We start from the raw sequence: 13,299 nt of genomic DNA on the forward strand, positions 1-13,299 counted from the left end.
TTTTCTTCTAACACTCAACTTTGAGGAAAAAATATTCACTTCTTCCCTAAAGTATCCCAACCACTAACAGGTGCCATGGTAAAGAGATAATCACTGTTATTCACTTCACCTGTCTTTGCTTGTAATGTTTTGTCTGATCGGTGTAAATTGTTTTTTCTTTATTTGAAAACTGAAAGTTGTTACCAGTTTTAGCAGTATTGTTAGAAGTGTAATTATCTTTAGGTCCTGCAATATGCATTGCAAATTTAGGAGTATAGGGCAATTGCACTTAAAGTCCGTAGTCTGTATGATGAAGTGCTCGCCAAGTTTGGTTTCAAGATGTCTTTTTATCTCACTGTTTAAAAAGCAAAAGAGAGAAACAGTGACTTCTTACATGTCTCCAGAATTGAGTCTAAGGTTACATATTGCGTACTTCCCCACCCTCTTTGCTGTCTGCTCCTGAGTCACAGTCAGGGTCAGTCATTGTGAATGTTGTACTGCCCTATTTTCTCTCTGTGAGTGGTTCGGCCAGGCCCTTCTTACATTATAATTGAGATACAATCATCTGGATTCTTGCCTCTCATCCTCCACCTTTATTTCTGGCAGCCGCACACTGCCTCGCTATGTTTACTGTTCCAGACCTGGAGCTTTGAATTTCAAATTATACAAAAGACTCTACATGTAACATGCGAACAACACAGTTACTTAAAGTCTGACAGAAAATGTTTGGATGATCTCAAATCCATTTGTTTGATCAAACATACTTTAGCTTTTCTCTGATGTTATATGTTTTGGTTAATACAAACTGAAGCATCTTTACTGCTTTAGTAGAGACATTCGAGTGGTAGCACACAGCTGAAGATGGTTTAGTCTGAGAGCTGCCAGAGCTGGTAATTGTAAAGTACATTGGCTGTGCTGCTTGACATCTGCTGGACGTCTGTCTGTCCTGGTGGAAGGATCTCTCCACTTTCCTTCTATAGATTTGTTTTTCTCAGTTCCTGGATTTTGCTCACATGCACATTTTCAGTGTTATCAATGAGTCTGATCTTTGGATTCTGTATTTTAAGATTATTAGGTTAACATTATTGCAGTGATGACAAAGTAAACACTTTTTTTTTTTTTTTACCTTCCTCAGTTAAAAAGTAAGCAAGTGGAAGATGCTGGCAGGGATAAGTGTCTTTTCTGTCCTCTGAGGAATCTCCTGGCATTCCCACAGTGCTGCTGACATGCAAACAGAGAGCCTTTGTCCCAACACACACAAACACACACGTCTGAACTTGCGAGGACTTTCAGTTAACTACATTCATTCATAACTCCAAGCACGATTCCCCCACTGCGTAAAGATCAGGCGAGGAGGAGCTGTACGATAGCCTCACTTGATGGGAAACTTATAATTATACACAGCACTTGTCAAGAAGTCTATCTGTGGTTTCTCACTCAACACACACCTCCTGTTGATCAAGGTTCCTCTCAAGACAGCAAATACTAACAAGTCTATCCCCAGCCGCCTACGCCTGCAAGCAGCACCCTGCTTTTACATGATGGTGCGTTAGGTCTGGCTGTGATCTAAAGATTGACAGGGCTTCATGTTGAAACTTATGAATTGGGTTTTTTTAAAAGAGTGCACTTTGTTCAGATTTGGTTTCTCATTTAAAACTCTCAGGTGTTTTGTGTTGTGATTATATTTTCATATAGCTCTGTGTCTCTACTTAGTTTTCATTGTTCTTGCTCATTTTTATTAGACTGTAAAACTATAATATATCATTGTCTGTATTTTAAAACTTGGGTGATAAGTGTTAAGAACATGACATCAACACTCTTCATATGTCTAATGAGGCACTTGTGGACTTCAAAGACAATCATTTTTTTTAATCTCTTAGGTCCATTAAAAATCTGAGAGTCTCTGATACGGCATCTTTAATATGAATATTTGTCAGTTTCCGCAGCCCTCTGATTCCCTTTGAGTTTAGCACTGTGGGTTTGACAAAAGAAGAGATCTGAAGATAACGCCTTATTTCTTTAGCAGTTTTTGAATTGAAACGGTCAACAATGTGCAACATTGTTACCTGCGTACCGTGTAATGACAAAAATTAGCTGCATCTTGGGTAATGTTATCAGTGACACAAAGCACTGGTGCTGTTGTCATATCCTTCCACTGATTTTTAGCTGTTATTTGACGAGCTTCTTACAGAATCTGAAGAGAAACGCATTTTGGATGAAGTCTTAACAAGTGTTGTAACACACAGCACTGCTGATCTCGTCTATGTCTTTGGTTTGACTTTGCAAAACCAAACCATTTTCATATCCGTGCATCCATAACACGTGTAGTGTAGCACATTGTCTTTCATTTAAATCATCATCCTTTATTTAACTGAATGCAACAGCAGCATACTTTGAAGGCCTAGCTCTGGCTTTTGTTGACTCCCGTGGATGCATCAACAGAGTGTTCATTAAACTTGTGTCACTTATGTCGACATAAACTGATAAAGAAACAAAGACCTGAGTCAGTGTAAGCTTAAGTAAATGACTGTGTGTCTGTGTGCAGGAGTGGTCTCCAGAGGCAAGTCGCTCCATCAGCAAGAAGATGCACAGTGGAAACTCTGAGGAGAACGTGGTGACCCTCACCAACATCGTCTCCTCTGCTGGAGGCGATGTCCCACCGAGTCCCATTACCCTGGACACCAGCAGGTAGGAGGACACTGTGGACATGATGTTGGAGTTTATGTTATCATAAACTCCAACTTCTCTGCTCTGTTGAGAAGCTATAAATGCGCTTGACTCACAAAGCAGTATACGTAATCTTTTAACCTCCTATAGTTGAAATGTCTACTCACAGACCACAAAACTGAACCTGGTGGAGAGGTGAATCCATTAAATGGTAGTGAAATATTCCATGTGAAAAAAAAGGCCAAATACAGCATGCACTTAGCAGTTGTTGACTAACCAATAAATTATTATTGGTATGACCTCTGACAGAATCAATACTCCCTTTTTTTCTTCTTTTTTTTCACTTTGCAACAAATAAACCCCAGAGATGACAGGAAACAATTTGGCTTTATGAAAACTATCCATGATACATGAGACTTGGTTAAAAATCAAATGTGCAGGTTCTTATGGCCAAATACGATAATAACAGCAGTAATATTTCTAAAATATGATTTTTAGGATGTGCTTTCAATTTGTTTTTCCCCAATATCTACAAATCTCAACCACTGTTGCTTCAAGGTGCTTTATATTGTAAGTTAAAGACCCTGCAATAACATAGAAAAAAACCCAACAATCAGATGACCCCCGATGAGCAAGCACTTTGCAACAGTAGGAAGGAAAAACTCCCTTTGTAACAGTATGAAACCTCTGGCAAAACCAGCGACCAGTTGGGGGGTTGGGGGAGGAAGATGGGACAAAAGGAGCTGTGGTTACTGAAAGTGCTTAAGTAGTTCTTGGTTTTCATTTTTCTACAAAATAGCTGCAGATACATTTCCACGTCTGCCCTGTCTGCAGAAGTCCCCACATGAGTGGGATTGTAATCACTTCTGTGATCTGACCACATGTGCAGCGAAGTGCAAATTAAGTGTCTTAAATTTCATCCGGCGTTTACCTCGCTACACGTGCTTGCAACTGGAACAAAATGACAGTACACTAATTTTTTTGAGATTTTCCACCTGAGCATAAAGCTTGTGTTTGCTGTGCACATGCACACGAATACACAGCATCGATACAAAACAAACACACTTTTTGATTTAAAAAAAAAAAAGAGAGAAATTTTAAAGAGAGAGCTGTGCTTGTTGGTTTTGTAAAGTTTTAAAACGGCATGTTGTGGGCTGTTGATTGCAGACTAAACGCAAGACTACAATTATGTCTCTTACAGGTGTGTGTGTGTGTCAGAGACGGAGGTAGAAGACAGCATGTGGTTTACTTTCCTTGTTACCTTGTAGTCACCCTGAGGAGTTAACATCCTGTACATAGATGACACTGTAATTAGTAGCTACAACACTGTGTGTGTGTGTGTGTGTGTGTGTACGTGCATACACGTGTATTGCTCATGTTGCGAGGACATAAATGTGTTTATTATACAGTCACATTGTGGGGACACGCAACCCTGACCTCACCCACCGTTTGGGGACAGGTCAACATGTAAAGCAGTACATTTAGGAGTGAATGCTTCGCATTGGAAATTCATTTAAGTTGGTGTAATGTCTCAGAGGTGGAAACATGACGGTGTGAATGTCGCAGGACAGCTATGTTTCCTTAAAAGAACTGCAAACCTGCTCATCTTTATGTACTCCATAATGAGTTTATTTGTTTGTTTTTTGTTTAATTTTCTTGTTTATAAGTGGTTGTTGGCTGTCCAATAAATGCAATAATGCAAATAAAATAGTCTTTAAAAAAGAGAAAAAAGAAAAATCAATATCAGTGCTACAAATCTAGTTGGACTACAGTATATGTGGTCATATAATAATTTTGTTTTTGTTTTTTTAATTGGTGTCTTAAGACTAGCATAAAGAGACTTTTTAAAAAAAAAAAAATTAACAGGGAAGGCTCCTAACCACTGTGCTTTGAGCTCTGTTCTTTCCAGTGTAGCTGTTATTGCTGCCTGTCATTTGAAGGGTTTGTAGTACAGGCAACAAAGAGGGAAGTAAGAGTCATATTTTTTTATTTATTTTTAGCCATCCTTCCCAATTTCTAATAATAAAACTGGTGTAATGTCCATTTGGTAAGCTGAGACATCACTGGATTAGATAGTTGGGTATTCTACAAGTCTATATGTGTGTGTGGGCGTGTGTGTTTCTATAACATACATACATTTTACATCTGTATGTGGTGTTTTCCAAGCTCAGACTTCTGTGAGCCTGACATTTCCACGCGCTGCTCTTCTCTGTATGTCTGTGATGATAAAAGCGGTGTTTCCCAGGAGATGCTGTGCAGCTGAAACACCTCAATTCAGTCATGTGATGTAAGCCAGGAAAATGGGGAAATGTTCATGTTATTTTTGGAAAATGGAAAACTTCAAACTTGACTTTTTATGCCTCTCTATATCCCCTCTTCTTTCACAGGGTGAAAGATTATTCATCAGACTGGTCAGATGATGAAAGTCCAAAGAAGGTGGCAGTGAATGGCGTCGGGGAGGAGGAAGAAGAGCAGGTAGAGGGAGTGCGAGTCAAAGCGCTCTATGATTACACGGGCCAGGAAGCCGATGAGCTCAGCTTTAAAGCAGGTATTAACCCCTACTAATGCTTTTTAGTTGGAAGGGATCACAGAGAAGAGTGCTGTTATTTTAAGTTTTTATTTAATTAAAAGTTTAGTTTTTCTGCCTGTGATGCCTTATCTTAAGAACTACATACATACTCGTGTCAAACATGTTGTCTGGAACAGCATGTTTGACACTGATCCTCAAATGCAGTAAGAGTGTAATGCAGAGTGGTGCATAAAAACACACACATTACATCTTACTTTTTTTGAACTTATAAAACTAATGCATGAACGAGTCCATCTAAGTTTCCACAGAAAGAATTACACATGCAGAGGAAAGTTTACTTCTCTGAGTATAAGAGGGTAGATTTGTGCTACTCTCTTCCATGTTTCTGTGGCTTCAGTTGGATCGTCATTACAAAAGTTGTATGTACAAAGCTTGCTGATAGCATTCACGTATCTCTGGATACTGGAAATGAAAACATTCAGGCTTTTGTTTGTTTGTTTTTTAAATTAGACTTAATGACCCCCACAGGAATGCTTTTATTTTGATAGAACAATTAACTTTTCCAGCTTTCACATGAAAATAAATTGCTCAGCTTTTTGCCTACATGCATCTAAATATTAACAGTGCATTACTGTAGCTTTTCAGTGACTAATCTGATTGTAATTGTAAGGTCTGGTAAGCTGAGTAAAGCCAAATGCCCAAAAAAAGAAACGACTAATGTAAATAGAAGAGGAAATAAAATAATGACTATAAAAATATTGAGTTGATAGTTAATGGATGTGTGCTTCTGTTTGTTTGATTTGTTTTAAGTTAATTGATTTGAAAGGAATACTTCAGGTTTCAGTCACGCAGGAAGTGGTCGAAAAATATCACCACATGGGTTGGCGAGTAAAAGGTGCTTGTTGTTGCTAGATGAAACTGGCTGTAAAAAGGCATACAGTGCTACAGCAAAAATTTCCTTGTCATTTCTTTGGCCAGTAGCAGGTTGCTGCTGTCATTAGTCATTTGTATGGGAGACGCCAACCACTCTTCCCAGCAGCTGTGAAACTGAAGAGTGCGCTGCAAACTGGAAATGGAGAACATTCACCTTCAAAGTAAAAGTTCTGCCTTTTCAAACATGTAGTTTCAGCAGTAAAGCCCAACTTTTACTTTGAAGGGAAATGTTGTCTGCCAACCTGGCAGATACACATTTTTCCTTAGTGACCATAAGTTGCCGGAGGGGTTGCAACTGCTCTCTAGGTCAATGTGACTGAGGCTACCTGTGTTTAACCCCTAAGGATACACGGTACGTGTATCCTTAGGGGTTAAACATTAATTATTTTTATATTTAAAGCAACTCCACAGAAAATGTTTGGGAGAAAGCCTCACAGTGGAGGGTGTAACAAATCTTGCTGCGTCCCTACTTCTCCGTACACTCCTCGCAGTCAAGAGGAAAGAAGCTGCTGTATACCAGACAAATGGTACTCCGTTTAGTATAGAGCAGGGGTCTGCAACCTTTAACACCCAAAGAGCCACTTGGACCCGGTTTCCACGCAAAAGAAAACACTGGGAGCCGCAAATACTTTTTGAAATCTAAAATGAAGATAACACTGTATATATTGTTTTTTACCTTTGTGCTTTGTGCGAACAACTAAAGTAAGTAAGTAAAGTTTATTTATTAAGCGCTTTTCACAGACAGGCAGTCACAACGCGCTGTACACAAATATTAAAATAAACAATACAATCAATAGACATTATACACAATGTAAAAGATCAAATGTAAATAATGTAAAGAATATAAAATACGTAGATCAACAAAAGGCTTGTTTGAACAGAAAAGTTTTTAACTGCTTTTTAAAAGAATCCACAGAGCAACTAAGGTGTGTTGCTTATGAAATCCATGAAGTGCTACAGAGAAAATTACATTTTATTTATGTAATTAACACATTTTGAACTCTTAAAGAAATATAAAAAAAGGAAAGACACCCCGCTGAACTAAAATGATCCATGTAGCAAACAAAAACTGTTGTGAGCCGCCACCCTTTTAAAAAGTAATTGGAAAAAAAGCACTATGCCGCTAAAAAAAAAAAATAGATATTTGCAAAATTCTGCCGAAATATCTATTTTACCTTGTTAATGTGTGTGGCGGGGCGTGGTCTGCAGTGCCGCTGCATGGGAGTCGGACGCACCTGTACGGCACCCGCAATCGCGCCTCGCCGCCTTAAAGTCTGTGCTCTCTCTGCTGTTGTTGGTATATGTCGGGCTGTGAGCTGAAAAGCTACAACCAGCTGTATGCGTACAGCAACCGTGTGTGAAAAGTGGTCAATAAAGAGATGCTGAAAAGCATGTCCATGCAAACATCGTCGGGTCTGCCGTGATATGTCTACAATGAGACTTCTGGTCCCGAACCTCTGCTCACAGCGTCTGCAAATCGGGGCTTTCATCTTTACGCAGGACTGTAAGCTGTCATCTGTGAGGCGGGAGCGGTGTTTGTTTTTAACATAGTTCACGGTGGAGAACAGCTGCCGACATAATGTGGATCCAGATCCATAATTGGCCTACCTGGGGTTGAAAGTCTCTTAATTGCACGGCGTTTCGGTGGGTATACCGGCTTCTGCGAGTGTGACGCTTATTTTGAGCAATGAAAAAGATAATAAGATATAATTTTATTTTTATATTTCAAAATCACAATAATCTTCCAATTTAGAACTACAAGTTAAAATTAAAGCTGCAAGCAGCGATATGAGGGCCCTCGCACCCCCGGCGCGTCGAGCCAAGCCCAACACCTAAAACCAGCGCTTCCGATCTGATGTCACATTGATGGAATTCATGCATTTAACCACCAGCTAAAATTTCATCTCATTCAACCATTATTATAGTCGTCCCACTAGGTGGCGCTCTAACCATTACTGACAAATGGCATAACAAACATTTCCGAGCTCGAGTCTCATCACGCCTGCGACCTTTGGGAGAGATTGGACATTGTGTTTTTGAGCGACAGCAGGTTACTGCTTTTTGGCGAGTGATTGAAACTCCACGTGCCGCCATGACCACCCCGTTTCCCTGAACGTAAAAAGCTTCGCAATTTAACATCACAAAGGTCTTTAGATTCCACACACAGGAGATCGCGTAAATCTAATGAAATCCCTTGGAGGAGTTCGTCAAAGTATGAGGCCTGAAAAGAGGGGAAAATGTCGCCAAATTTACACATTAATTTTAAAATGGCTGACTTCCTGTTGGATTTGGGATATTGCTCCAAGAGACTTTTTTGTACATCTTGATATCTCCAATAAGCTTGCCAGGTTTCAAACTCATACATAAAACACAGAGCAGGGGCTGCTGTTTTGAAATTTTGTAGGGGGCGCTGTGGAGCCATTTTGCGCTGTTCAAGGAAAATGAACATATAAAAAGAAATCCCTCATCACATTAGAGGTGTGCGCCAAATTTCAAGACTTTTTAAACTTTTCAAGCCCCTCAAAAGCCACTTCATCTTTCATGGTGAACTGCGTTGCCACCAGGGTGCGCCGTTCAGTTTATAGTCACAATTTTCTCACTGAAGCATCAAGAGGGACTGATGGTGATATTCACCGCTTTTGAGGTGGCCACGATGAACCTGTGAAAATCAGTACAACAAAATGAAAGACATGACATTTCCTGGTGCCACTAGGTGGCGCTCTACGTATTCCTGACAATGGGCATATCAATCTGTTCAGGGCGGGTCTGACATCATCCCTGTAAAATCTGGTACTGATCACATTGGATTTCATTGAGTTACACTAATTTGTTTCTTCATGGCGAGACCTCAATGTTCGCCATGCTGCTGGGGTCACACCCTTCAGCGAAAACTCACAGTTTTCTCTGTAACCCAAGACCAACTCCTTAAGGCTTTCCTGGAGAAATTTGAGGCTGCAGATGTCACCCATTACAATACTGTACCCCAAAGTGTAAAACATGACATTTCCTGTTCCCACTAGGTGGCGCTGTCCCTGATGTCAAATATGGCAGTTGAAATATGTTCAGGGGTGGAGCCTTATCATATGTGTCCACTTTGGTCAAGGTCGGACAATGTATGACAGAACGAGAGGCAATAAGATTTTCATGGCGAGTCATCGAAATTCGCCGTGGCGCCACGGCCTCACCGTAACCCGAAAACTCAAAAGCTCCACAATTTAACATGGCCCAGGTGTGTAGTTGACACTGACCAAATATGAAGCTTGTACAATGAAATTCCAATGAGGAATTCGCAAAAGTTCGAGGCATGGAAATGGCAAAATTAGAGCCAAAATGTCACCTTCACTTCCAAATGGCGGACTTCCTGTTGGGTTTAGGACATGGCCATAATAGACTGTTTTGTGCGTCTCCGAACGTTAGATATGTGTTCCGAGTTTTATACATGTAGGTCATACCCATCTCTGGGGCTCGCGTTTCTCATTTTTCTAGGTGGCGCTACTGAGCCAATTTTCCCTGGACATGTCTACGGACATTAAAATACGTAAATTTTCACCAGACCTGACGCGTGTGCAAAATTTCATGAGTTTTTGAGCATGTTTAGGCCCTCAAAAGGCCGATTCATTTGCCGAAATAATAATAATAATAATAATAATAATTAAAGCTGCAAGCAGCGATATGAGGGCCCTCGCACCCCCGGCGCGTCGAGCCAAGCCCAACACCTAAAACCAGCGCTTCCGATCTGATGTCACATTGATGGAATTCATGCATTTAACCACCAGCTAAAATTTCATCTCATTCAACCATTATTATAGTCGTCCCACTAGGTGGCGCTCTAACCATTACTGACAAATGGCATAACAAACATTTCCGAGCTCGAGTCTCATCACGCCTGCGACCTTTGGGAGAGATTGGACATTGTGTTTTTGAGCGACAGCAGGTTACTGCTTTTTGGCGAGTGATTGAAACTCCACGTGCCGCCATGACCACCCCGTTTCCCTGAACGTAAAAAGCTTCGCAATTTAACATCACAAAGGTCTTTAGATTCCACACACAGGAGATCGCGTAAATCTAATGAAATCCCTTGGAGGAGTTCGTCAAAGTATGAGGCCTGAAAAGAGGGGAAAATGTCGCCAAATTTACACATTAATTTTAAAATGGCTGACTTCCTGTTGGATTTGGGATATTGCTCCAAGAGACTTTTTTGTACATCTTGATATCTCCAATAAGCTTGCCAGGTTTCAAACTCATACATAAAACACAGAGCAGGGGCTGTTGTTTTGAAATTTTGTAGGGGGCGCTGTGGAGCCATTTTGCGCTCTTCAAGGAAAATGAACATATAAAAAAAAATCCCTCATCACATTAGAGCTGTGCGCCAAATTTCAAGACTTTTTAAACTTTTCAAGCCCCTCAAAAGCCACTTCATCTTTCATGGTGAACTGCGTTGCCACCAGGGTGCGCCGTTCAGTTTAAAGTCACAATTTTCGCACAGAAGCATCATGAAGGACTGATGGTGATACTCACCGCTTTTGAGGTGGCCACGATGAACCTGTGAAAATCAGTACAACAAAATGAAAGACATGACATTTCCTGGTGCCACTAGGTGGCGCTCTACGTATTCCTGACAATGGGCACATCAATCTGTTCAGGGCGGGTCTGACATCATCCCTGTAAAATCTGGTACTGATCAGATTGGATTTCATTGAGTTACACTAATTTGTTTCTTCATGGCGAGACCTCAATGTTCGCCATGCTGCTGGGGTCACACCCTTCAGCGAAAACTCACAGTTTTCTCTGTAACCCAAGACCAACTCCTTAAGGCTTTTCTGGAGAAATTTGAGGCTGCAGATGTCACCCATTACAATACTGTACCCCAAAGTGTAAAACATGACATTTCCTGTTCCCACTAGGTGGCGCTGTACCTGATGTCAAATATGGCAGTTGAAATATGTTCAGGGCTGGAGCCTTATCATATGTGTCCACTTTGGTCAAGGTCGGACAATGTATGACAGAACGAGAGGCAATAAGATTTTCATGGCGAGTCATCGAAATTTGCCGTGGTGCCACGGCCTCACCGTATCCCGAAAACTCAAAAGCTCCGCAATTTAACATGGCCCGGGTGTGTAGTTGACACTGACCAAATATGAAGCTTGTACGATGAAATTCCAATGAGGAGTTCGCAAAAGTTCGAGGCATGGAAATGGCAAAATTAGAGCCAAAATGTCACCTTCACTTCCAAATGGCGGACTTCCTGTTGGGTTTAGGACATGGCCATAATAGACTTTTATGTGCGTCTCCGAACGTTAGATATGTGTTCCGAGTTTTATACATGTAGGTCATACCCATCTCGGGGGCTCGCGTTTCTCATTTTTCTAGGTGGCGCTACTGAGCCAATTTTCCCTGGACATGTCTACGGACATTAAAATACGTAAATTTTCACCAGATCTGACGCGTGTGCAAAATTTCATGAGTTTTCGAGCATGTTTAGGCCCTCAAAAGGCCGATTCATTTGCCGAAATAATAATAATAATAATAATTAAAGCTGCAAGCAGCGATATGAGGGCCCTCGCACCCCCGGCGCGTCGAGCCAAGCCCAACACCTAAAACCAGCGCTTCCGATCTGATGTCACATTGATGGAATTCATGCATTTAACCACCAGCTAAAATTTCATCTCATTCAACCATTATTATAGTCGTCCCACTAGGTGGCGCTCTAACCATTACTGACAAATGGCATAACAAACATTTCCGAGCTCGAGTCTCATCACGCCTGCGACCTTTGGGAGAGATTGGACATTGTGTTTTTGAGCGACAGCAGGTTACTGCTTTTTGGCGAGTGATTGAAACTCCACGTGCCGCCATGACCACCCCGTTTCCCTGAACGTAAAAAGCTTCGCAATTTAACATCACAAAGGTCTTTAGATTCCACACACAGGAGATCGCGTAAATCTAATGAAATCCCTTGGAGGAGTTCGTCAAAGTATGAGGCCTGAAAAGAGGGGAAAATGTCGCCAAATTTACACATTAATTTTAAAATGGCTGACTTCCTGTTGGATTTGGGATATTGCTCCAAGAGACTTTTTTGTACATCTTGATATCTCCAATAAGCTTGCCAGGTTTCAAACTCATACATAAAACACAGAGCAGGGGCTGTTGTTTTGAAATATTGTAGGGGGCGCTGTGGAGCCATTTTGCGCTGTTCAAGGAAAATGAACATATAAAAAGAAATCCCTCATCACATTAGAGGTGTGCGCCAAATTTCAAGACTTTTTACACTTTTCAAGCCCCTCAAAAGCCACTTCATCTTTCATGGTGAACTGCGCTGCCACCAGGGTGCGCCGTTCAGTTTATAGTCACAATTTTCTCACTGAAGCATCAAGAGGGACTGATGGTGATATTCACCGCTTTTGAGGTGGCCACGATGAACCTGTGAAAATCAGTACAACAAAATGAAAGACATGACATTTCCTGGTGCCACTAGGTGGCGCTCTACGTATTCCTGACAATGGGCATATCAATCTGTTCAGGGCGGGTCTGACATCATCCCTGTAAAATCTGGTACTGATCACATTGGATTTCATTGAGTTACACTAATTTGTTTCTTCATGGCGAGACCTCAATGTTCGCCATGCTGCTGGGGTCACACCCTTCAGCGAAAACTCACAGTTTTCTCTGTAACCCAAGACCAACTCCTTAAGGCTTTCCTGGAGAAATTTGAGGCTGCAGATGTCACCCATTACAATACTGTACCCCAAAGTGTAAAACATGACATTTCCTGTTCCCACTAGGTGGCGCTGTCCCTGGTGTCAAATATGGCAGTTGAAATATGTTCAGGGGTGGAGCCTTATCATATGTGTCCACTTTGGTCAAGGTCGGACAATGTATGACAGAACGAGAGGCAATAAGATTTTCATGGCGAGTCATCGAAATTCGCCGTGGCGCCACGGCCTCACAGTAACCCGAAAACTCAAAAGCTCCGCAATTTAACGTGGCCCAGGTGTGTAGTTGACACTGACCAAATATGAAGCTTGTACGATGAAATTCCAATGAGGAGTTCGCAAAAGTTCGAGGCATGGAAATGGCAAAATTAGAGCCAAAATGTCACCTTCACTTCCAAATGGCGGACTTCCTGTTGGGTTTAGGACATGGCCATAATAGACTTTTATGTGCGTCTCCGAACGTTAGATATGTGTTCC

The 13,299-nt window shown here is 41.3% G+C and overlaps 1 protein-coding gene across 1 annotated transcript in view; it reads left to right on the forward strand.

Moving 5' to 3' along the window:
• Window positions 1-13,299, forward strand: part of pacsin3 (protein kinase C and casein kinase substrate in neurons 3) — a gene marked incomplete in the record, with an annotated part of 45,718 nt that overhangs the window by 29,518 nt on the left and 2,901 nt on the right. The window contains 2 exon segments of the mRNA XM_025898463.1: window positions 2,525-2,667; window positions 5,034-5,194. Coding sequence (XP_025754248.1) covers window positions 2,525-2,667; window positions 5,034-5,194 — 304 coding nt within the window.

The sequence above is a fragment of the Oreochromis niloticus genome, linkage group LG1, assembly GCF_001858045.2.
Source record: "Oreochromis niloticus isolate F11D_XX linkage group LG1, O_niloticus_UMD_NMBU, whole genome shotgun sequence".
In the NCBI taxonomy this organism is placed as follows: domain Eukaryota; kingdom Metazoa; phylum Chordata; class Actinopteri; order Cichliformes; family Cichlidae; genus Oreochromis; species Oreochromis niloticus.